This window comes from Gallinula chloropus, assembly GCF_964237585.1.
Source record: "Gallinula chloropus genome assembly, chromosome: 1".
NCBI classification, from domain to species: Eukaryota; Metazoa; Chordata; class Aves; order Gruiformes; family Rallidae; genus Gallinula; species Gallinula chloropus.
Genome location: NC_140085.1, coordinates 141,583,063 through 141,610,192, shown reverse-complemented (window position 1 = coordinate 141,610,192; position 27,130 = coordinate 141,583,063). Strand labels below are relative to the sequence as shown.

Here is a 27,130-nt window from a genome sequence, read left to right as displayed (position 1 = left end):
AACACTCTCCAAGACCTGGCTCTTCCAGAGACATTTCCCATCAAGGCCAACATTATTCCAACACGGCCAGAATTATTCCATTCAAAAATTGCAGCCACGCAAAAGTCCCAAAGAAATCTGCTAGACATACAGTCAATATGCAGATCTCATTACTCCTAGAGACACTTAGATTGAACCTAAAATGCCTTCTGCTATCACTAGACTGTGAGGGGAAAGAAATTACAGACAAGCAAATAAATATTCAAAGGTGACCAGTAATTCAGTCTTTTACACATAAGGCAAATTCAAAAGAAAGAAGGATCTGTGTATTTAACTTTATAACACAAGGCACGATAGTGGAATTGCTTGCTGTTCGTAGAGGTATGCAGGAATTCAGACTTTGTAAAATTAAAACATCCAGTTAATGCTTCAGCCTGCATGTTTAGTACTGTTATCATTCAGAAGCCACGCTAGGTGTGGAGCAACGAGATATTGTTATTTCGGCCTTGAGTGGCTGCAGCACTCATTCAAACTCTGCTGTAAGCACTGTATTTGCAATCTCAACAGAAGAGAATGAATGAGTTAGAGAGAGACTGAATTATCCTGTACCTCAGGGCAAGCGTTGAGCAGATTACAATTCAGGTGCTACATTGCACTGACACTTTATCTGTGAAGACATGATTGCACACTCTGAAGGTATCGAAGTGCTTCCTTTATTAAATGGGAAAATATCATTCAGAAAAAAAGTTTAAGTAGAGAAACTCTGGTATTTTGAAGAGAGTGCAATTCTAATCTTATCATAGCCTTAGATATAGAAGATTACCTAGAGCTTTTACAAAACAGAATCCGTAAGGATAGCAAAAGCTCTATCAGGATTTAAATGTGTGCTCACTGAGAATCACTGATATGCTCCTGACTAATCCTGGCATCCTGCTACATTCAAAGTTTGCATCCAAAGGTGGCAATTTTAATATAAATTCCGATAGTGGACCTTGAACTTGTGCATTCAGATATTTAACTCTTGCAAAAACTATTTAGCTCTTTCTGTTGTTAAGCAAAATGATGCCACTTGTTCCACAGCAAAGGCTCCAAATAATATATACAATTAGAAAAAGGTAAAACCCATATGAGAGTTTGCCAGGACAGCAAAGGAAGAGGAAAGTAACAACAACAGTAGTTATAAAATAATATACAAAGCACATGATGTGCAATACTATCTGCCCAGAGCCTGATGCCCATCCCTCCTCCAAGCAGAGATTCCCTCTTCCTCAGCCAGCTCTTCACTTTATATACTGAGCGCCATGTCATATGCTACCAAATACACCTTGGTCTCATTTGGGTCAGCTGTCCTGGCTGTGTCCTCTCCCAGTTTCTTGTGAAAATTAACTCTATCCCAGCAAAAAAACCAGGACACACCTCCTGGTATAGGTTGTGACACTTTAAAATGAAATGGACCTGTAGAGCTTCACAGACTACCAAGAATGTCCAATACAGTAAAAGTGGAAAAGGTCTTCAGAAAAAAGTGAAAACAATTAGTATATGACAACATCAATTTGTAGTGACTAAAAACACATGGACAAGAATTAGCAGCAGGAAACATCCAGGCTTGACAAAACAAAAATAATTAGAGAAAAAACAGAAGAGGATCAACTCCCCCGTGATGCGATTACTCTAATTAGAGACTGAGAGTAATATAAACAATAAAGCTAATTAGGGCATAAAAGATTCTTGAAGGCTGAAAGCTCTACAAAGAAAAGTTGAAAAAACATCATAAAAAAATAGCATGGAGTATAAAAGTCAAAGTTGTCCTTGAACAGCAAGTTTACTGCAAGGCCCTCTCTGCCTCTCTCTCATATTTAAAGAGACACTATTGGTGCAATTTGGTCATCCATGTCATAAAAGGATAACAGACATCATCTGCAGGCAAAACCTAGGAAGGCCTGAAGACGCCCTGTTATTACAGGAACAAGTCTGCAGTGCTCAGAAACTCTCTCAGCATCCTTCTCGGGGTTCCTCAGCCCTGCAAGTGGCTGGCAATTATGATGCCTATGGAAATAAGGGAAAGAAATCAGGGACGCTCATTTCAAAACATAGGATCAGTTTACACTTTGAATTTTTCTTCACAATCCAAAGAGCTAGAAACTTTAGTTATACCTACATTCTAATCTGTCTCAACCAAGCAATCCAGTAAGGTTACCCAGGAGCTAATCACCTCATCAGATCACTGGCCCATTGTGGATAGACCCATTCACAGGATGAGAAGACTGATCTGGATTTATACAATGTGCAGGCGAGGAGCTGGTAAAGTTTTGTCCACTGTTCTTTTCTCACAGCTCAGACTCAAAAATCATTAGCATTTAATACATTAAATACAAGAAGTGACATGAAATAACTGCATTTATAGATGTATACAAATGTATAAATCTATATCTACATATATTTATATGTAGATATGCACATAGACCTTCACACAAAAAAATAATATTCTCATTTCATTTTTATTCAAAAGTGATGGGATAAAATTAAACCCAAAAGCTATGGAAAAAAATTATTTGACATGGATTTCTTTAAATACTTACAAAGCACCACACATATGGAAAACTCCATGTAGTACTGATATCAGACTAAGAAGAGCGTGTGCTGCCTCTTGTACAACCACAGCTGTGGGTGCATTCATTCTCACATTTGCTACAGCTGGGCATGTTTGGTTTTGTTGGGTTTTGTTTTTTAATTAAGGCAAATCTTTCAAACAGATGATTGTGTTCTTAACCACTTGACTACTGCTGTGACAATCGTATACACAGATTTTTGGCTCTCTCTGCAGGAGTATAAGTTTGTTTCTAGGAGGTGTGTGTTTTCTGAGCTGGTTACTTGCAGTCAAAGCAGTATTTTCCCATCACTAATCTTGCAGGCAGTTAGAATTTCTGACTGTCTCCATAGTTACCCAGGAAAGGAACCGGCGTCGTGGGGAAGGCTGTCCACACCCCCGATGACACAGCAGGTTCTGCCAAGGCATGGAGGTATCCACAGATAAAGTTCCAGTTGCCTGTCAGCAGCTGGAGAAGAATTCACTTACAGCATTAAAAAATAGCAGAGTCCAAATGCGAGTCTTGTGCACCTATGGCAAACACACCCCCACACACACGACCTGCAGCTGAGCCACTGCTCCCATGGATGAGCAAAGTTCACACTAGTTGGTGGCGATATGTGCTTCCCTACAGCCGTACAGTGGAGATACAACCTTCAGTCTCCTTCGCTCATTTGGGCAATTTAAGGAGAAGCAGGGTCTTCCCTGCCCTCCTGGCCACATAGAGAGGTTCAGGGAGTGCAGGAGAGGAAAAGATGGAGGAGACTCCAGTTGCTCTCAATGACAGGCTGATGCCTCTTTGGACCTCATTCAGTCAGTGGCTGAAGAGTGCTGCAGGTTCTTCCTACAGCACATGGCTGTTTCCCATCACCAGCAGGTCATAACTTCCAAAGTCTTCAGATGAATTCCAAAAAGAGAACATGATTTCTGCTGTTGAGCACCAGAGCTGCCCCTGACTACATTTTCAGGCATTTCCTATATGTGTTTACACATGTCATTTCAAACTAAAGGAAAAGGAAGTCTTTGGGGTATCATAGAATCATAGGGATTGGAAGGGACCTCAAGAGATGATCATGTCCAACCCCCCTGCCAGAGCAGGCTCCCCAGCTCATATTGCACAGATAGGCATCCAGACAGGTCTTGAATATCTCCAGAGAAGGAGACTCCACACCCCCCTGGGCAGCCTGTCCCAGGGCTCTGTCACCCTCACTGTTAAAAAGTTCTTCCGCATGTTCGTGCAGAACTTCCTGTGCTCCAACTTGAGGCCATTGCCCATTGTCCTGTCTCCACAGTCCACTGAAAAGGGGCTGGCCATTTCCCCATGTATCCCACACTTCAGATATTTATAAACATTAATAAGGTTCCCCCCTTTGTCTTCTTTTCTCCAGGCTGAACTGTCCCAGCTCACTCAGCCTTTCCTCATAGGGGAGATGCTCCAGGCCCTTAATCATCTTTGTAGCCCTCCTCTGGACTCTCTCCAGGAGAATGTTGTATGTTGTTCAGCAACAAGCAACCTTTCAATCCCAGATACAATACAGCAGAGGACATCAAAAGAAGTAAGCATCCTAAAAGAACCCAGGAAAAGAATAGACCATGCTCATCCTAGTTAGCTGACAAACACTTAAATAATCACTAGGTTTGGCTCAAACCTATTATTTAGCCTTATATTGAAGAGATTCGTCATGCCACACAGCGCATTAAGTTTTCGCTCCCTATAATAAAAAGCATAGATTTTAAACATCAGCTAAAATAATGCTTCATATGCCACATGCTGCATCATGCACACAACCATCAGTAAAAGACCTATCTCTATGACAACAGAAAGCAATAATTCACATTTCTATGGAAAGGATTTTGTTGGAATTGGAAAAGAGGTGAATATGGAAGCATACATATAATGCAAGAAAATCAACAGTTCTGAATATAACTTATTGGAAATTTCACTACATACAAAATTGAAAACATAACCTCTCCCAAAAAAAAAAAAAAAAAAAAAAAGAAAAAAATGTGCTTCCCTGAATTAATAATCACTAAAACCACTATATGTGTGAGGTTTCATCTTAAACAAAAGTCCAGCAATGCTACCAAGCCAAGAGATTATAGCAAATACAATAAAAATACAAACAAAGTTTTTTAGACGAGAAAATGGCCAGAGTAAGAATAGCAGAGACAATTAATCATGCAGGAAACTAGGAACAACTGTAAGACTTTAATTTATAATTTCTGGATTCTTATAGGCTAAAGCCTAATTTCAGAAGCATCATCATCCCTGAATAGAGGACACATATAAATGATATGTACTGAAATAATTGTTTGTAGCATAAATTTCTCATCACAATGTGGAAACAAACTGAAAAACAGATCTTTTTTTATAAAACAAAAAAAAAAAAAAAAACAACAAAGATAACCACACAACAACTTTTGACTGCACTTGAAACACATTCTCCCAGCAGTTTCTGATAAAGTCCACTGTTGAACGAGTTACATGGCACAAACTGTGCTGACCAACATCATAGCATTCAGCTTTTAAACATTTGCTGTGTACTAAGCAGCTGTATGCATGCATCCATCAATCCACACTGTGATATATATATGTGCCCACACAGAGACACAACCTCCTATCATGTTTTCTCCTTGGTGGTAGCACGTCATGGAGGAACTGTTATGACTACCCATCACAAATGAAGTACGGTCAACTGATACACTAAGAGTCAAGGGAAGGATCAAAGACTCCAGAGCTCACATCTCTAAACAGGCTCCAGACATTCTCTGATGACTGCTTTATGTAGCTTCAACTAAATCAGCAAATAACCTCTAGACCCTTTAAAAGCATGCACCGCTAAGATGTCAGAAAAAATCTAGCAATGAAAGCATTACTTAATACAGACTCATTTTCTCTTTGACTTTCCTAATTTTCTATTAGACAGGACCATACAGGATTCCCCAGAGGACTGTGATGCTGGCATTACCTGACAGTAAGACACTGTAAGATGTACAGCCAACTGGCAGGTCTCATATTGAGAAATGCATGCCATGCCAAGACCCTAGACAAATAAAGAACACACTTAAGAAAGATCTAGCAAAGCCTGTGACAAGTATTTCCAAGACAGAAATGGTTTTGTGTATAGGACACACACAACGGGCTTGCTACATTCACTTCTGCTGGATTTGGAGTGTGAACATGTCACGCAAGAGCATGTGGTAGTCGTCTCTCCTCCTTCATTTGTGTGATATTCTCCTATTTTGAGAAGCAGAGCAATTTAAAGTTTAGAAATAGCTTGGAAAATAGAATGCTTCCTGTATTTTCCTTTTTAAAATCAAATCAGGATTTGTAGGGTTATTGTACTTCCCTGAAAAATGAAATTTTCAGATATCTACAGGATTTGGTATCTCCTTTTCCTTAAGTCTTTGCCTGCCTCTGCCAGGGAAAGTCTCCATCAAGAAGAAATCGGAACACGATTAACTGCTTCGACACACCGGGGACCCACTGCAGTGAGTGAAGTTAGAAGTAGATACCTAATCCTAAACTGCCCTGAAGTTCCTCTGACTCTACCTAGGAGGACTAAGCTGTTCTTTACATTTTTCATTCTTGTGTCAGGGTGCCATGAGGCCTGGCTGTCCAATGGTAGGGAGCCAGGACCCGGGGGTGGTCATGTGTCTGGTAGGGCCATGCCCTCCTTGACCAGGGCCCATCTCAGAGCAGCCAGTGAGGGAGCAGGGATGGGACACAGGCAGGGATGAGGGCCAGCCCAGAGCCTCATAACTAGCCAGCAGGGCCACGGTGATGAGGCAGGTCCAAAAAGCTTATCCTTTGAGGGGCTGAGAAGTTGCACTAAGAAAGCATAGCTATGGTTTCTTCCTCTCCATTTTCTGCTTCAGCAAAGGAAACTGGAAAGCTACAGGGGAGAGCATGCAAAAGCTGCAGTCTGAAGGAGAAAATGTATTTCAGGAGCAGATGCTGCCAAACCAGTTTAGCTGTTGGTGACTGCCAGCAAGCTGCAAATTTGAAATAGGCAGCAGTAGCTGGTATTGGTAGTAGTCCAAATTCCCAAACCCCCGTTTCCCTATGGATTACACAGATAACTCGTTAAGGGGCATTATTCTCAAATGCTACAGGGCATACTGAAAAGTGAATCTGCTATAGGGGAGCAATTTATCAGCAACACTTGAAGCATGGCTGCACTTGTAATACTTTAGCATATTCTCCAAGCTTGGCTTTTAAATGCCAGCATTTCTCCTTGGCATTCAGGATGGGCTTTTAGCTTAACCAGCTCTGATGCTAACTGAATTTATGACAAATAAAAGTAGGTTCACACCTTTTTCTTATTTTTTTAGCCTGTGAGGCATTTTCAAGAATCTCAAAAGTTATGAAAGTAGTCACAACTTAATGGGTTTATTTTATATCTGACCAGACTCTCTTAAAAGTGCAATATGGGGCACTTGGATGACACCATTTTTAAATAAATGTACTTAAAAATGCTAAAATTCACTCCAAAGATAGGGAATGAGGGAGTAGGCAGAGAAGAAAAAAACACAGTAGTAAAATTTTAAGATGAAAAAATAATTTTGAGGGGAGATATAGCTATCATATAATGAAGTAACACTATTAAGTTGAAAAATAATGGGGTTTTTTCACTATAATGGAAGTCCTTTTAATTACTTTTTTCATTATTTTAACTAGAATGGAGGTACTAAGATTTCTTCATCAGCTTCTGGCTGAGCATAACAGACAGAGGTTATTCATATAACTTTTTGCTGTCTAAATTCTGGCCCAGAATAGTTACAAGCAGTGGAGAGACTTCTTCAAATAATTTTCATTCTCCCTGTCTCTCGTGTTGTCTATGCTATCAATCTGGAGAATTTACTTTGAGATAGCAGAACGATTTCTTCATTAAATAATGTATAAACCTCCCACAAACACTGTCTATATTACAGTATACCAAAAAGTACTTTTTTCATGTACATTTTATATGCCCTTAAGTGAAATCTCTTTTTGGTACAAATTTTTCACAACAAAATGTATTCATTGTTGTCAAGAATACAAAGTACTATGAACAAATCCTTCCAAACATGATTTCCTTGTAACTTTCTAATAAGTAACTTCCAATATGGATTAAATCCACATCACTGGTCATTGTGTTCCTCCTTGAGTTATATCAGAGCCAAAAAAACTGTAAAGCACTAAAAATTCCAGGGGAACAAATTAAAGAAATCAAACAAAATAAAAAGGTAGCTGATAGTAACACACAATTTACTCAAAACATTTGAAGAATATTTAGTTAAACCTTTCAAGACTAAATGCAGTTTTATTTCACAACGATGATGCTCTTCCCTGCAGTACTCCTTCACTATGATCACTGCAGTTTCCAAGCTGAGTTTTCCAAATTCATTCCACAGTGCTAGGTTCTTTTTTTCTGCTTTGAAAGGTTTCAGATAGGTACCTCAAGGCTGCAGCGTCAGAGACGGAGCTATCTAATTTATGATAACAAGCAGTTTAAAACACAGATTTTTCATTCAGTGCCAATGGGAGATGAATTTGAAGCACAAGATTTGAGTCCATAAACACATACAAGTTAGACTCTCAAAGAAAAGGGAGAAAAAGGAAACAAAAAAAAAATACAAGTATTACAAATAGTGAATTCCAAAGAAACTCTAAGAATTTCCTTGTCTCACACAGAGAACCATGCAAATTATATTCAGCAAGTCTCCCCCAAAATGGGGAAACTAATCAGAAGAGCAAAGACTAATGATGCCATTTGAGCTTCCCTGCCTCCTGATTTAAACTGCAATCTACAGGTGAGAACAGGATCCTGTGCACTGAACAGTTAACAAAACAAAACCATGCTTCCAAAGGTTCAGAAGGAAATTCCTTTCCCTACATGGCAGATGGCTTTGTTCCAATAACACAGTTTAACTATACACCATATTTCTTGACAGCAATGATGCACATCTTCCCTCCTAGTCACACAGATGCCAGACTCTTCTCTCAGATACTGCATTCCCTTTGTCCCTCTGCAGTGCCACTCTGGTTACTCCATAGTCTCACAGAGTTGATTTCCTTCCATTTTGTTCCTGACATAACATATTCCTGGTGAGAAATGCCATAACATTTGCTATGCACATTCTAAAAATCAGCACTATCCCAAAGCTAAATCCTGGACACTGATCACCAAAAGAAAGGCAGGATTCTGCTTAGTAATCATATGGATAATAAGTCTTCATGAAAATTTCTGGCCATCCAGACATGAGGTTACAGAAATAAAACCTCATTCTCCCAAAGAAAAAAAAATAAAATAGAAAAGGAAAAATGTCAGTGCTGCAGACTTAAAAAAAATCCCCAAAGATTGTCAGCAAAAGATTATCTGCAGAAAAGGGGGAACCCGATGCTGACATAGCTGCCCATTGTCATCAGCTTCTCTATGTCTTCTTCCCCTCATTAAGGCAGAAGGCTCCAAGCTATTGTACAGAGAGACAGATGAAAAAAAAAAACCCAGCAGGTTCTTACAAATGAACCACATTAAAGAAGCAAGACAGATATGACTGTCTCCAGAAACAGAAGAACTGAGACGAAGGATCTCTGTCACCAGCCCTACCTTGTCAGAGACATTGTGGAGCACAGATAATTTAGAGAGTTAAAGGCAGAAGAAAGTTTACAAGTGTGTGGTTTCTTCAGGCAGATATAGCACCTGAATAATATATTCATTTTCAATCAGAGACACTAGTGAGCATCCTAAAAAGCAGAAAGGAAACAGGATTTTTGCTTTAAAAAAAAAAATAAGGAGAGCTTGTCCTTTGCTATGTATTGGACCTTGTTATGCAACTGCTTGCTTACAAACTCAAATGGATCAAAAAGGTTCGGTGCTCTTGAATCAACATCACCTCCAAATAAAAGAAACCTGAAACACACAGGATACCTGACTGTAGGATAAAACACAATACTAACAAAACACAGCTTCTCACATACGTCTTTTGAATAATAAAACTCCAGAAACTGTTGCCAAGATAAATGGCCACTGCACTGACAATTGTCTTTTTAATACAGCCTGCACAGGCAGTTTGCAAAAAGAAATTACCAGTAGGGTGTGACAGAGCCAGAAAACTGAAGGATACTCTGACACTATGGAAAAGCACAGGAAAAAGACAGGAAAGTGGATACTTTAGGCAGTAAAGCAAAGTAACAAAAAAGAAAGTCAAGGGAGAGAGAGAGACACACACTACAATGGCCATAACCAGACTTTTTCTTAAAAGTTAGTGTAGAGTTAATTCTTCTGCAGCTAAAGACTAAACACAGGATGATAGTTGCTTTTCTACACAAAAATAACAATGTTTAAGACTAAATAGTGGAATCACATTGGAATCATGACACCTAAACATAGGTTACAATTGCAAAGAAATGTTTTTCAAATAAACAAATACAAAAAGTCTATGAGAAGCAGAACTCCATTGTATATTGTCACAGAGAAATAAACCCCACATTTTGGATTATTATAGGGTTATGTAATGTGAAAGTTAATCAGTATAGTGGAAGAACTAAAGCTACAGGAATTATCTCCTCCAGAAGCTTTAGGAAAAAGCGTGGGCTGGAGAGAAAAAGTATGACACATGGCAGAGCTAAAAGAACAGATTTTAACTTAAGACAAAAGCATATAGATATATTAAATTTTTTAAAGGCCACTGATGTTTGAAAGGAAGGATGGCCTCCATTAACACTTGTTCTTCATTGCAGGAGGCATGGTTAGTCTTGTGTCTGTGGTGTTATTCCAGTTTATATATTAATTTTTTGGTCAATAACCAAACACTGTAACCTCAGTAGTACATGGTATGCTCCTATTTGTAACTTTCTTGATAATGAAGACTAAATGTGTTGTAGACCATGATACAGTGAAGACCTCATGCCTGAAAAGATACATATGTGCAGGTAGGATCCTGATGACTATCTATGCATACAAATAAATAAATTTGGTTACACATAAGAAAGCTTGTGTCAATACTCAATTTTTATGATCTCAAAGCATTACATATGTGACCTAAATCTCCCCTGATTCATACAGAATTTCACAAGTATGAAGAGACAAAATTCTCTTTTCTCCATCCTGTCAGCTTGAGCCTGAAACATTTGTTGGATTGGCACATCAAGAAAATTAAATTATTAGTCCTACTCTAAATTGTAAATAAATTCATACTTTTGATGCTGAGCTTTTGTGTGTTCTGCCACACAAACATCAGATTTCCAGCTGAAGGAAAGCATGACAGGTCTAATGATATCAATGGAGCTTTTTCAACTTTTGCCGACAGACCTATATGATTTGCACAATACCTATGCACACAAATACTTATGGGAAACTATCCTTCTTTTTTGCCAAGGATAGTCTTTCTCCTGTCAAAATAGGCTAGTAGGAGTATTTCTGGCCATATAATCCTTTTAAATACTGTTACACAACTATGAACAGATTTGTAATGGGTGCTTGTTGCCATTTTATTTGTGGTTAAAAACAATAGTTTTTCACATGCTGATGTTCAAAATGTTCTGAAACCTCACTATGCCTTACATTACTGCCCTAGCTCATTTTTGGGTACAGACTACAATATGCAAACTAGATATGAGCCAAAAACATTGTCTGAAATGAACAAATTCCATTGCATTGCAGTTCTCTTGTCCTGCACTGCAAAGCAATGGAAGGCACAACGTACAGTACACAGAGCCTCTTGGCAAAGCAGCTATGTGCTGCCAATGGATGCAAAAAAACTTTGCATTTATGTAATATTATGACCTAGCCCACTGGTTTAGCCTACACAATTAAAGACCTGTTAGAGAAAACAGAAGTGCATTCCTTGTTACCCTCCACTCTAGGTTTACCATTCCTTTTATCTGACAGATTCACTAAAATCAGGTTCGTGCTTTTCACTCTAAGAGGTTTACATGATGAACCAGCTGTCAATAGACTCCTAAAGAGGATTGCAGTTCACATGTCATTGACGTGGCTGAGGAGGTAGAGTTGCTCTTATCACTCCTAGAAAGATTAGAGACAAAAGAATATTTGAAGCTGCTTTTACTTTTGTATTTTCTAAGCAGCTGAGAAAATAAATTACATAAGACCACAAGAGTGGGTGGAGAAGTCACTGTGAAATATTTACCTACCCTCTTCACGGAAGTACTGTCTTAATCCAGGATTAGAATTCTGACAATAAAATCATCATTAGCATAGTGCTTTCTCCTCAAACCACAAGTGCAATGCCCTGCCAGCCATACCAGTTCAACACAACTGCCAGCATGGCCAGCCCAGGGAAACACCTTCATACTCCACCGTTGCCAGAGCATCACTTCAGTCAAGGGAGTCCTTACACAAACCCTGGTTCCTGACACCAGGGAGTGAAAGGCAGATGGACTGTGCTTACTGTCCTTTCTGACTAGCGTGGATAATGGAGTAGCTCAGAAAGAGTGAGCAAAACCTTCAGCCTTTCACAGCTGCCTCTGAATGATGCCAACTCACAGGCAGTACTGAGTCAGGATCCTGCTGCATTTCTGAAAGCTCTGAGTGGCTCTAACTGCCAATCTGTTTTCTATTTCACCCTGCCCTAAGGAAATCATATTAAAATGTGCAAAGGAAAAAAAAACCCCATACCACCACCACCAAAACCCAAACCTGAGTGCATTAATTCTGAACCTACTCAGTTCTGACAGACCTGTCTCCACCTCCCTGCGCTGTCCTTGACTTAGCTCTGACCTGCTGTGGACAGAGCAGGACTTCTGCTGGTCCATTAGCACGGTTATTGCAGGTTGCCCCTGCAGTCCCATTAGTACCTATCAAGCAGAGAATTGCTTGCTTGGTCACTGTCTGTAAGCATTCTGGTGACTCATTTATCAGCCTTTGCTCTATTTCAGAGAGTAAATCACTTGAGCTCCTTATGAATAGCAGTTTTTTTAAAAAAAAGGCATATGATTTGCCAGACTACAGACTGTGACCCTAATTTTTTTTAATTCACTGGCTAATTTCTTCCGTCTGCATTAATCTATTTTTCCATCAACTACATTCAATTTAACATGAACTTCAGTTCTTAAATGTATGACCATCACTATCCTGGAAATTTTTGCTGTGGCTGAGGAATGATTCCCAGTGTTTCTAACACAAGAGGACAAACCACTCTAATGCTAATTAATTCTAATGGGAGAGACATTTAACATGTGGGCCAGACCAAAACACATCTCTATCACCAAAAAGAACTGTGCTCTGAAATGTTTGCTCTTAACAGTAAATTATGGGATTAAAAAAATAAAAAGACAAGAAACAAAGAAGAAAGCAATGGTTTCTTTCTGTACCCCTTGCAGGGAGATCGGTTTATTATTTGATGGATCATGGCCTTTCATGGTTTTATTTTGTTGTGAGTTTGTTTGGAAGACCAAGCCATAAGTATTCACTAGTGCAAGGCGTTCAGCGTAAGCAAGGAGAGCCTGTAACTCATCTTCAAGGTTTGGGACTGACGGTTTCGTACTCTTTTGTTAACCACAGTTTTGGGTGGAGCTAGGACTTTTAACACAACTGAAGACAGATTGCATCTGGTTTACAACCACAACATTAACTTGAATTTACCTAATTCACCCCACAGTTCACTACACCCTGGTCTCACTCTGTATTTCACGCTTCACACAGTGCCACTCTGTAGCCACAGGGAAGGGTTTCCATCCATCCTTCTCACTGTTCCCACAGTCTCTGCATTTTATTGATATGTCTCCTTCCAGACACTTCTTCCACCACTGTCTCAGAGCCCTCTCTCGCCTCTTCATGTTCAGCAGCAACTTTCCAGTAGCCTGGGAAGAGGCTGGTGTATATTTTTGGGCAAATACTTGGTATGAACTAATCTACCCAAGATGTCGTATCACCTGACATTTTCAACAAAATAATAATCTCTGGAACAAGAAGAAAGAGGATGAGATCAACCATACAATGCTGATTATCAGGAAATAGACTTAGAAAATAAAATATCTGAATTACAGTGGCTCTTACAATGGATGTTTAATTATTTAGAGAGAGAAAAACTGTTAAATTGAAAGAGTGGAAACAAAAAGAAGAATGCCTTGGAGCCTGGTGGCCCATATACTTACTCAAGAGCTAGGAAGTATGTGTTGACTATCCCTCAGACCAGGGTGAGAATTGTACAGCCACCTCCTATATCTTGTGTAAAGTAATTAAATGGGGCATTTACAGTAAAAGAACCACATCAGTATTACATCTTTTTTTGATTGAACTTTGAAACCAAACTGTCCTTGTCCTGGGCTCTCTCCTTTTCTTGTCCTGTGCTCCGTTAAGTTTATGGGCTCCTGCCCTACCTGAGGCTCACTGAGGTCCAAGCCTTAAAGCTGACTAGTCAAAACTTACTGTCAAACATCAACTGCCACTCCATGATGCCCTTTCTCGACTATTTTTGGTTGTATTTTCAGGTTTTGTCTCTCTCAATCTTTCCGCAGCAGGGCCCGTGCCTGTGGAAAAGTCATCATGCAGATACATTTACCACCCAACAGCAGTGCTGCCTAATTGCACATCCAACTGATGCCATGATACATGCAAGGGTTCTGGATTTCCAATGCTTTGCTTTTCTTCTCTCCAGTCATTGTCAGCAAAGACTCAACTGTTCTTCCCCACATAAGGGTTTTGCACACCTACATGGCAGAAAACTGGGGACAAAGCCGAATTCTATTCATGAGTACCATTTGACCACCTGCTACTGCAAAGCTCCGATTCCCACAAATTGTTTAGTGTGTCAGAGCTGCCACCCCATACATAGGCAATTTGGCTGGGTACAAAGACCTTTTTTTTTTAAATAAAAAGCTTCATTGAGGGATACTGAGCCTTTGAGATATTTGCTTCATCTTACATTGATAGCTACTCCTTATGACAGCTATTTAAGCCCCATGCATGCCCTCCTGCTCAACTGTGACTGACTCTGTGCAACACATTTCTTTTCAAAGTCTGGCTGTCTGGTTGGCTTAACCCTTCAACCTTATAATGTAAAAAAGTCATTGCTGAAATTAAAAGCCTTCCTTCATTTAAAGAGAGGTTTACATGAGGAAACAGCTGTCCAACCCCAAAGAGGATTGAAGCTTGTATGTTGCTGGCAGCTTTCCACAATTGGCCTAAGAGATCTAACGAAGATGAACCCCACATAACCATATTATTAATCATTAGGAAAAGAGCAGCTGCTTGCAAAATTCAACAGTTTTCTGCAATGTCACAGGGACTCAGTTAAAACATTTGATCTTTGGTGGTTGTTACACTGAACATTTTTCACTGAGTGCTGAGTTCAGTTTTCAGCCTGACAGTGGAAAAGTTTGGAGCAGTTAATTACTGCTTACCCTGATACTTTCAACAGAGCACTTAAAACTAAAAGTTAGTAGTGGGGGATTTTTGTTTATCAAAATGTCCTGTCAGAATCAAAAAGCATTTGAGTGGCTACATGGGAGTGCGATGGTTTTAGTCTGCTGATGACAAAACAGAAATTGCAGTACGTGATGAATCTGAGATCTTGTGAATCATTATAAGCAACAAGCACTGCAATGACGAATAATACACAGCAACAGAGAAATTAAACAACTCTGAACACAGTGGAACTTATCATGAGTAAGGTCTGTGTCTCTATGTTTCATTAACAGCAAAAGAAAGTTAAAAATCAGTCTTTTTCTGAACACTCATCTTCTGCTCAAAGCCAAACACTACCTTACATTACGCCAACATTAAGTTACAACAACATTTACATCATCCTTCTGCTACCACTTCCAGGAAATGGGAAACAGCAAGTTAGAAAGGTACAGCAGACCTTCTCAATAACTTACTTATTAGCCTATTGTGCATGGCGCCTCTCTGCTATGCTTCCTACTGTTCAAACTAAAGGCTTCCTAGAGCTGCTTATTGCTTCTTGTGAGTTTTTCAGGTTTTGAATGGAATTTTGTTATGTAGTAGGGGCCACAGCAGGGAGCTGTAATCTGAGCTAAGAGAGTCTCAGCAGTCCCATGCCCCTACACAGTCTGCTCATGACAAGCTGTGGTGTGACCACGTGCCTCCATGGTAGACACAGATGCTTAAGAGAGTATATTTAAAACCAAGTGAACAGAAGTAAAACATTTAGTAAAGTCACAACTGTAAAACTTCTTTAATATTATTTTTTCACTGCAGTGTCATAGCATTTAAAGGACCTCACAGGTAATCAAAACTCAGAAACATTCACACTAGAGATGATAAATGGAAAGAAAGTCAGGACTGTCATCATTCAGGCAGCAAGCAAGATCACCAGAAGCCACACAAGCATGATGAATGTGGCAGTTTGCTGTGAAGTCATCTTTCTGTCCTGGATTCTTCTCTAATATTTGTGTGATTGACATGAAAAATCAGAAGGTTTTCTACACAAACATGCAATTATGATGTGAAAATGACTGCTTTCCCTGTTTGACTATTGAACAGAAGATGATCCCATTTTATGCTAATAGCCAAAGATCAAAATTAGTCTTAGGACACACAAAAAAAAAAGTGTTTTGCGTGTTTTTGAGTTCTTTTTTTCCTCAGCCTTTTTCCCCTGTCTGAAGAAGCTTTTAAATTGTCACATAAATTTTACTTATTTAGACAGTAACCATGTCTTCTTGCCATCTAATTCTGTCTCATAAATGTCCTTTAAAAGTAGCAATACATCAACATAATTAAAAATCAAAATAGAGATTTATAATCCCTCTCTGCTAAAGGCATAACTTCAGTTTCATATTGACTTTTCTCTACACAGTATTTTATCTTCCCCCAGCTTCTCCAACAAACAGGAAATACAATTGCAATCTTTCTGTTGTGTTGCTACAATCTGAGGATTCAATAGACATTTTACACTCACTGACCTTCTCATCACAAGCCAATTTCCCTACTGATCTGGGGACCACTGATTCAGGACAAATGAAGAGTTGGATTTGATTGATTGCTTTTACTTTTCTTACATAAGTGAGAATTACATAGGTTAAACTGAGAGATAGGAGAAATGCTGACAAATAATTTTTCCTGCTTAATGAAGTACAAAGACTAAAGACAAAGAATTCCAAAGACTACCATATCAAATGGATAGCAAATTCCAGGGCCAAATTCCTCCAAATATAACTTCAGTGGAGTAACACCAGGGCTTGGTTTCATCACCTTCCTTTCACAGCCTAATTTCTCATGGAAAGTTCATGACATAATGAATGCACAACTGTCAACCTTTTTTTCTCTAAGAAAATGATGTTATAATCTAACCACCTAAAGAAGGTATGGACAGAAATTACATCAAAAAAGAGAGACTAGAAGATAATGTGAAAAGAATGTCACAGGGTCTACTTACTGCTATCACCCTCTTCTACCACCTTCCACCACTTTTATGGTACAATTAATGCCCTTTTTTCAGCAACATAGTTTTAAATACCAACAGAAAGTAATCAGTTACATCGGATTAAGCACTACTATTTATCTCATTTCTATAGATGGCCTTTGAGGTTCACTAACTCCTAGGCTGAAAAAGGCTGACTTCACCTCCTTCCTGTGGAATCACAAAAGAGGATTTCAGATTTGGTTGCTATAAAGCCATGTCATTAGGCTTTTCCCATGGAAGTAGTACTAGTAATGATGAGACCAAAGCAACCAAGGGGCCTTTTTGCAGCCACATCCTGTACATGCAGAGACATGATGGAAGGATGTAGCTTGTGCTTTTGAAGATGTCAGTGCTGAGCTGGGGGGCATTGCCCATTCTGCCATAGAGCAGCATGAAATCATCCCGCAAGGCAGTAGACTCAGCATGGTGGCTTGGACCGATGCCTATCAGCTGCAAAATCCATTTCATGTAACTGTAAGGAGAAAGAGCCTTGTCAATCTGTTTAAAGGCTGAGGGGAATGAGAGAAGTGACAAATCAAAATCCAGACTTCACTGCCATTTTAAAACCTGTGTTTCTGATGGGCCAAACCACACCACAGTTCAGTGTAAACATACACCTAAGCCAGGTGCATTCCCGCTGAACACCACCGGCACTCATTCATAGTCCCTTTCAGAGAGGCACGTCTGGATTTACAACATCCAGCAGGACTGGAGGCAAGTCCTTCACAAGAGCACAGACACACTTATTTCATGGGGAAGGATGTTTAGGAAAGACAGAGTGACCACTGTGGATAGCCCAGACATCTCCACTCGGAGCCCAGGGAGCTAAAGACAATGCAGTGAAACCTGGAGTCAGAAGGCACTGTTCCTTAGTACATGGGGTAAATGAGAAGGTGCCAGAGAAAACACACGCCAACCAAAATACCCACAGGATTGCACTGCAGTCATATAAAAATGTTGAGTCCAACATAGGGTGGACATCTACCTCCCTGGGACAAGGGCCCCACTTAACTCAAGAACATTTTCTTAAAAGCAATTTTAGCAACTGAGTTAAATCCCCTACTCTGTTAAATAATTTCTTTGGAAAGTCTTGTCTCAGTGTACATTTGAACAATTTAGAGAACCTGGGAATCTTATCCTAGAAAGATAATTCAGCAATTTAAGTTAAGTAGATACATTAATACTAACCATACAGATATGCCAATACAGTGATCTTCCAAAAAAAAAAAGATTTGGTCTCCTCTTTTTTTAATCATTAGTAGTTTTCTTTGCAAGCAAAAGAACAATTTACATCAAAAGCCAATTCTCTTTTGAATGAAACTAATCAAACAAGTTGTGAGTCTGCAAAAGTTTATCCGTATTTTATCTGCATTCTGTTGAGTAGTCCCAATGATTTAAGGGTAATTTCTTTTACTAGAGGGGTCACAGAGATCACATCAGTATTTTAACTGAACTTAATGTACATTGGCTAAAATACACTCTAAGAAGAGCCAGATAAGATTCATCTCCACGTGAAAAAAAAAAATCAATATTGGAGAGCAAGATCAACAAGGAGAAATTTCAGGAACCCTAATATATTACTACAGGAGATGAGATATACATTTGTCTGTAAGGGAGCATGGGGATAGCTAATTGTATATTTCTTCCTAAATCACACACTGTGACTACAGTTTACTCAGCAGGAAAATGATGTTATCAGAAGATCTGGAGCTACTGCCTGCAATCACCCACAATTTAGTATTTTTCATCTCTGGCACCTGTGACCATGATTTCCAAACCATGATTCGTTGGATCCCTGTAAGTTGTGTATTGGCGGTACACAAATCCTATCACCCACTGGAAAATAACACAAGATGTTTGGCCAGAAGGGTGGAGAGCTGGTCCGTAAGGACGTAATCATGGTATTTGTTCCTGCACCAGGACAGTAAACAGCACTGGTAAACACACCTGTATGTGTGAATTCACAAAAGTAAAACCCTACCTCCAGATGCATCCCATCCTTCCCTTCCCCTTGCCTGCCTCCCACCTTCACATATACGTTGTACTTACTATGCTCTTTCAAAACAAGATGACATTAACTCACCTCTGCACTTGCTGAACTGAAGAACTTTTACAAGATTAGATTCTACCAGTAAAACTCTCAGTCAACACAACAAATCCTCACATACTCCAAAAATCATTTCTAAAGGATTTATATGGCTTTTGTGGTCAAGCTGTCAATTTGATTATTTTATTATTTTTTTTTTAGAAAAGCATAGCTGTAATGATTTCCAGTTCTCTGACTAAAATACTTTGGGATGCACAAAGAACTTTGACTTGATCTGCTGTAGACTTCTAGGACATACTTTCACCACAGGTAAGCAAGGGATGCAGCAAAGCTCAGCCAGCTTGCCTGGCTCCCCCTTATCCAGAATTGGGTACTTACCAAAATGCCACAAACTTCTTTTACTCCCACTGTAAGCAGATTTCCTGCTAAATGAGATACATGGCCACAGAACAGACCTCAGCCCTGCCCAGCAGTTCAGGAGTGTGACCACCATGCCCAGAACTGCAGGGCAACCCCTGGGACTGCCTCTCCCAGCTTACCAAAACAGCCATGGGCAAACACAAAGAGAGATGGGGGAGAGAAAATGAAAGAAAATCCTGTTCTTTGGATGAAAAGTCTAGCTGACAGCAAGTAAGACTTACTGGTGATTCTGATCTGCATTATACATCTGATGCACTTCAATTAGGTAACTAAATTAATTGCATTTTTATGTTTATTTAAGTTTATTTTTTTCATAATTTGATTTACGTATTAAACTGCTTTGAAATCTACCAATTTTTTTCCTGACTTGCAGCAGCACAACATGAGGTTCTGCAAAATGTCCTGACACTCCATCACTGCAGTTTACACCATCTTGGTCAATGCAGACCTCCCCAGGCAGCATTTCAAGGCCTGTGCTCAGCAGGAGTTCAGGTTACATACACCATTTCTCTTACTTTAGGCTCTGTCAAGTCACCTCTACAGATTCTCAGAAGTACCCTATGCTGGGTGCTTTCCACAGGCTATGGTTGCTGCTGGTACACAGGTTGCTCCATCCTGATATCAAAGAGGTTTAACAACATGGACATAGACAAAGCAGAGATATTTAGTGCCTTCTTTGCCTCTGTCTTCAACATAGTCAATGGGCTCTGGGACTCCACATGCCTCAAGTTGGAGGATTGTGACTGCAGTCACAGTGAACCCTGAACTTGTGGGCAATTTGTTGGATCTATATACATCCATGGGCCCCGATGGGATTCATCCCAGGGTACTCAGGAAGCTGTCTGATGTCACTGTGAGAACTCTCTCAATTATTTTTCAATGGTCTTGGGAATCTGGAGAGGTCCCGGTTGACTGGAAGCTGGCAAACATTGTCCCAGTTTTCAAGAAGGATGGGTAGGAAAGAAGATCCTGGTAATTGAGGATAATTAAGCCTGTCAGTGTCACCTCAGTGCCTGGGAAAATTATGGAGAAAATCATACTGGGAGTGACTGAAAAACACCTAAAGGACAACGTAGTCATTGGTCACAGCCAACCCGGGTTCAGAAGAGGAAGGTCCTCTCTATCCAGTCTGATTTCCTTTTATGACAAGGTCACCCAGGTAGTTGACCAAGGGAAACCAGTTGATGTTATTTTTTTGGATTTCAGCAGGCTTTCAATACTGTGTGTCATGGTATCTTGTGGGACAAAATGTCCAACACACAACTAGACAAAGCCATAAAGCGTTGGGTGGGCAATTGGCTGAAGGGTCAGGTCCACAGGGTGATAGTGAATGGGGTTCCATCAGTCTGGCAGCCAGTCACTAGTGGGGTTCCCCAGGGTTCCATTTTAGGTCCAGTCCTTTCTAATATCTCTAGTATTAAATAGATAGTTATTAAATAGATAATAGAATTATCTATCTGGATTTCTGCAAGGCCTTTGACACAGTCCCCTACAACATCCTTCTCTCTAAATTGGAGAGATACAGATTTGATGGGTGGGCTGTTCAGTGGATAAGGAATTGGCTGGATGGTCACATCCAGAGGGTGGTGGTCAAAGGCGCCAAGCCCAGATGGAAGATAGTCACAAGTGGAGCTCCTCAAGGGTCTCTGCTGTGACCAGTGCTGTTTAATGTCTTTATTAATAATATTAAGAGTGGGATTGAGTGCACCCTCAGCAAATTTGCTGATGACACCAAGCTGAGTGGCGAGGTTAATGTGCTGGAGGGACAAGTTGTCATCCAGAGGGACCTGGACAGGCTGGGGAAGTGGGCCCAGATGAACCTCAGGAGGGTCAACAAAGCCAAGTGCAGGGTCCTGCACCTGGGTCAGGACAATCCCCATTATCCATACAGGTTAGGAGATGATATGCTGGAAAGCATCCCTGAGGAAAAGGGCTTGGGAGTACACATGGATGAGAAGCTGGACATGAGCCACCAATGTGCATCTGCTTACTGCAGGGGGGTTGGACTAGATGACCTCAAAAGATCCCTTCCAATGTACACATTCTACAATTCTTTGATTTTCATAAACAACCTGGACACAGGGCTAGAGAGTGTCTTAAGTAAATTTGCAGAACGCGAATTAAGTAAATTTGAGGAATGCATTCGACCACAAAGATGTTCACAGGGATGGAACATCTCACCTGTGAAGACAAGCTGAGTTATTCAGGTTATTCAGCCTGGAGAAGAGAAGGCTCCAGGAAGACCTTTTAGTAGCCTTGTAGGGGCCCTACAAGATACCTGGAGGGGGACTGTTTATAGGGGCGTATAGTCATAGGACAGAGGTAATGGATTTAAACCAATGGTTGCTTTAGACTAGATATCAGGAAGAAATTCTTCCCTGTGAGGGTGGTGAGGCCCTGGCACAGGCTGCCCAGAGAAGCTGGGGCTGCCCCCTCCTTGGCAGTGTTGAAGGCCAGGTTGGATGGGGCTTTGGGCAACCTGGGCTGGTGAAGAGTGTCCCTGTCCATGGCAGGGGGGGTGGAACTAGATGATATTTAAGATCCCTTTCAACAAAACCCCATCTGTGATTCTATGTATCTTCTATGTATCTATATAACAGGAACAACCGGAACCCCTGCCCCCAGACCTGAAACATTCATGATGCAGGAGAGGATGCACAAGGAGCACACACTCCTTTTACACTTGCTATGCGAAGTGCCAAATGTCACATATGTGTTATTAGTGGCATTTTAGTGTTTCCAGCCTTAGCTGTAGTGATTCAGTTTGTGGCCTCGTGATGCATTTTTCTGAAGCAGGTGAGGGGTGGAACATGAAAACTGTTTTATCTCTCTGTGTTTTATGACACTTTGTGACTCCAAATAGGGGAGAAAAGTCATGTGTCTGATCTTGCAAACACCACAAAATTGGCCCATGGCTGCTATTAAAGCTGAAATTAGTTCAGAAATCCGGTGATCCATGATCCCCCCATGGCAATTAAGACTGCTCTGATGTCCCATTAAGCTTCCTGTTCTCTATGTGGGAGAAACAAAATTCACTTAATGAACATGCATATCTGCTCTGCAAGGAAATAAAAATTAAATTTGATTAAGAGAAAAAATATTCTGTTTACCCTTATTCTTACCTTCCCTGAATGGGAACAGAAGTGAAATCCTTCCCCAGAGCAACACAGCCATCCTCCCCTATTGCTGGGTTTTCACACAGGGTCTGTGGCCCTTCAAGATTCGTTACCATGCCATGATACTCTTTTAACAGCCGCAGCTCATTGCAACTTCTGGTCACTGATTTGGCTGCCACCTTTGCAGTAAAACTGTTTTGATGTAAAGATGTCTGATTCAGCTCCATCTCTTGTCTAGAAATTGTACCATCATCTTTGTTATCCAAGTACATCTGTCCCTGAGTGGGGGAGGTTCTCCTAAAGAAAGTGAAAAAAAAATGTATTAGGACTAAATTTAATTGGCTCCATGTTTTCTTCAATACAAAGATGTTAAAAGTGCCAAGGAGAAGATTTTTTTGTGCACTTTGGATATTTCCTTTGTTGGTTTATTCCCACTAGGAATAATCCAAATGTTTTAAATTTCTCTGCAACTTCAAAGTTAGCTATTATAAAAGCCACTGAAATCACTGAAATACATAAAGGGAGAACTCTTCTACTTTTTCCATTCCTACCCTGATTTTTTCCCAGAAATTTTCCAGAAACCTGCACTGGTTATTCCACAGAATAAACCAAACCCTTCTCCAGATCAGAGGCGCGAGAGCTACTGCTGCAAAACATCTCCTCAGGTTACCAGATCACTGTTTCACCGCCACAATATGACTTTTCACTGGAGGGTGTGGTGGCAGAGGCCCTGCTGAAGCTACTGTTCTCCCAGCCCACAGGATCCCTCAGAAAGCTGCTGCCTCCCTAAAGCTGTGGCACAGCTGATGGCTCCTCGATAAGCAGAACAGGTACTCGAGTTTTATGAAGAAAACATGCCATTTCAGCAGTCGCCAGCTGCATTTCTGAAACGTGAATCAAACCTTGATGAAAATTAGGTTCTATTATATGATTATTAATGGTGATTACAATAAAACTTAATGCGTAACAGTCGAAAAGCTTTTATGCTCTCATCATTAATTTTCAGTGTGAAGATTTATAAAAACCACTCCAGAATCCCCACAAAGTGCACAAATCAGACACGAAGGCTGCGTTAGAGATCAGCCCATCTTAAGCGCACGCTGTGGTTGTCTAATCACAGGAATATTTCAGAGTAGAGTGCCAGAGCCACCGCAGAGGACAGCACGGCCTGGGGAAACAGGCCCATCAGCCTCTGACACCCCTGCAACACAGGAGAGAAGCCTTTTCGGAGCACATGCCTGTTCCTCCCTGCAGAGACCTCAGCACTGGACACACCTGTCCACCTGCGGGATGGGGGGTGCAAAAATAGCACAGGAACAGAGAACAGGGTCTTCTTCAGTCCCAGCAGGAGAAATCTCTAGAAATAGAAATAAGCTAAAGACGATGTGCAGCTTTTGAGCTCTCATGGCCTTGGAGGCTAGAAGGGAACAGAAGCTCATGAAGAAAACAAACTTACATACAAGTCACCACAAAGGTAGGTCTTGGCTTCAAGCAATAGCAGGCCTGCTAGACAAATCTAAATCAGCATTTCCCCAGGTGGCATTTCCTTCTCCAGTCTTCCACTTTTTTTCTTTCTATTCCCAATACCCTTAGTTCTCAAAGCCCAACCTTCTTCACCTGTCCCTACAAGTAGATTGACTACCTTGACTCATCCCACCATTACATCATAGCTGCAGTACCGTGTCTGGTCCTGGCCCCCAGGATTCACAAAAGATGTAGACAGCCTGGATGGAGTACAAAGGAGTGCCACAAAGATGATCAAAGGGCTGGAGAACCTGCCTGGTGAGGAAAGACTGAAGGAGTTAAGTCTTTTCTCCCTGGAGAAATGAAGGCTTGGGGATAATGTCATCACAGTATCCCAGCACTTTAAGGGGGCCTAAGTAGAAGGAGAGTGGAGGCTCACTCTTCACAAGGAGCCACGTGGAGAAGACAAGGGCCAGTGGCTACACATTGCACTGGGAGAGTTTGCTTTTCAATATTAGAAAGAAATATTTTACAGTGAGAACAATCCTTCCCTAGAAGAACCTCCTCAGGAAAATAGTAATCCCCATCACTGGAGGTTTTCAAGCCGTGACCAAACAGGGTAACATATAATCTCATCTAGGCTCCCTTTCCCATGAAAGGTAGGACCAGATCATCTTTCAAGATCCATTCCAACCTGAGCTTCTCTATGAGTCTACGATTAGCAGCCTGGAAAAGATCAGCATAAATAAGGCCATGTTTACTTGTTTTTTGGTGTTCTTGAAAGGGGGATAAAAGGAAAGGAAGGAAGGGAGGGTGAATTAGTGAAAGAAAAAAAGGTGGCAGCTATTGTCTACACAGGGCTCCCTGTGTAGAAGCAGCTCGCTGTTACTGAGCTGTTTCAGGGCTTCTCCATAGTCTGGAAAGCAGACTATAAACTTTGGCAATCCAAGACAAAACCCTGAGGGAGAGTCCTGGAAGAGCCAGGCATGCCCCTCCTGCTTGATGGAGTTGGGAAGGCCAACACCCACCATGTAGGGGCCACCACTGCCCCATCAACACCTTATCACCTCTAGCAGCCTGCAGCCTTACCAGACAGCCAGCTTTGCCTGTTCTAAAATCCCAAACTGCCTTCTTTCCTAATAAATAACTTTGCAATGCAAATACTTCCAGCTCCAAATGGAAAAGATAATTGTTCTTGTCTTCAATCACACTTTATATGTTTGCATAGTGGTCTTGTTAAGACACTCTGTAAATGATAATTAAGATATCTTCCCATTTATTCCATTTTTCATAACATTTGGTTTGTCTGAGTGCCTACTGTGAAAATATACGGATTCTTAGATTATGTCAGGCTGCGGAAACATGAGCAGTAAACCTACAGCTACTCAGGCTGCACCACTTTTTAAAAGATGAGAACCTGAACACAACCTCTAAAATTGATCCTGCCTCACCTCAAAAGTAGGATTTTTTTTTTATCTTGAGGTGAGTCACGCTCTCATATGTACAAAACCTTAGCACGAAAGGTATTTCTCTTCAGAATTAACATCAGTGGAAAAATAATAAAAAAAAAAAAAATCCAAGGAAAAGAAGCTGGAGAGAAAACCTGATGCCTGGATACAAAACCATAAACTACATTATTGCACATTCACAAAAGCTTTGCCACAAGAGACAGGTTTGATTGTGATTACCTACATAGCTAAAACATTGCTAAGGCAACTGTCACCATGGTATCCAAGCTTCTAAGACATCACTGCATTTACCATTCAAGAAATCCTCAAATGATCGCATTTCTTTGTAGTTACAGAACTTTTCTTCACTGTTATTTCTCCTTCCTCTTTCTTATTTTGCTATGCCTCCATCAGCAGTGAGGCATAGGTGAGACATTGTCACGTGAAGATGAGAGATTTTATCAGAGGAAAGTTCATTTGGGGTTCATCTCTCTGGAACCATGCACAAGTAAGGGGTTTTTTTTAGCCACAACTAAAATTGATCCAGCAACTGCACATCTGGATTTTGACAATAAAAGGGCTAATACAGTATTTAAGTCATGTTTGTTATTCCTTTTCAGCCCTTTCATCCCAGTCCTAAAAGTTGAACATCCACTTTTAAAGTGCTGATACTAATAAGGTCAACAAAGTATTTTATTTTTTTTTCAGAGGCTTTGTGTAGCTGCTTCTTGCAAAACAAAGCACTGGAGGCAAATGATGTAGCTGGTAATACATAATAATTTATAACATTCTTTTCCTGGGTATCAATAAGCACAGCATAGCATTTCTGCAATCAAAAATGAAGCAGAATGTAATATTTGGGGCCAAAGATTACAAAATACCACATCTGTTCCAGGCAATGCCCAGAAATAGCATTTTTCCTTTCTTACACATCTTATTATCTATCAAAGCCTTTCTCCCACCAAACCCACGGAAAAAAAAAATACCTCTGAACTAAATCACCTTCCCATTATCAAGCAGAAACCTCAATTCTAAAAAAAATAACAAGCTGAAGAGGGAGCGTGCAGTGATGCTGAGCAGAGTGTGCCTGCATGCCTGCTTAAACCAGAGGAAGAACACAACTCTTGGGGTAACACAGCCCCCAGAACTTGCATTTTCCAGGGAGCCTCTCTACCAAGGAATTTTCAGGACAGATCTCACCTGCTTGGGAAGTCGCTCTATACCATCTGAGACTAAATAAACTCATCTCCTGCACTGACTCCTCTGTTGGTGTGTCCCTGTGCCAGGAGCACTGCAGAGGCCATGGGTACGAGCTGCTGGGAGGAATCTCCCGCAGCCTCACACTGGCAGAGTACACCGAGACAGACGTGCCACCAAGGCATCTTCTTACATATGCATCTCTCCCCAAGTATGTATCTCCTGACAGCTACCCCACTAGTCAGACAGGTGATGTTGTACTGGCCTCCTGTGGCAGACACCTTAAAATGGTCCTGGCAATGGGGAGGAGAGTCATTATTTCTTATCCATGGCCTGGAGAAACAGCAGGACTTCAGCTCTACATCTCAGAAATCCTCCCACCATATGCTCGTCCTTGCATGGCCATTACCACATGTTTCCTTGTCCCTGTCATTCTGGGGATGACAGTTCCCAGGACTGGCAGATGAAAACTCAGCTGACAAACCATCCCTAGAGCCACAAT

General features: G+C 40.7%; 1 protein-coding gene across 1 annotated transcript in view; it reads right to left on the bottom strand.

Annotated features, from left to right (window-relative positions):
* Positions 1–22,791, bottom strand: part of OCA2 (OCA2 melanosomal transmembrane protein) — a gene marked incomplete at both ends in the record, with an annotated part of 183,971 nt that extends 161,180 nt beyond the window's left edge. The window contains one exon of the mRNA XM_084279046.1: positions 22,526–22,791. Within this exon, the coding sequence (XP_084135172.1) occupies positions 22,526–22,791 (266 nt within the window). The remainder of the gene's footprint in view (positions 1–22,525) is intronic.
* Positions 22,792–27,130: the final 4,339 nt, after the last annotated feature.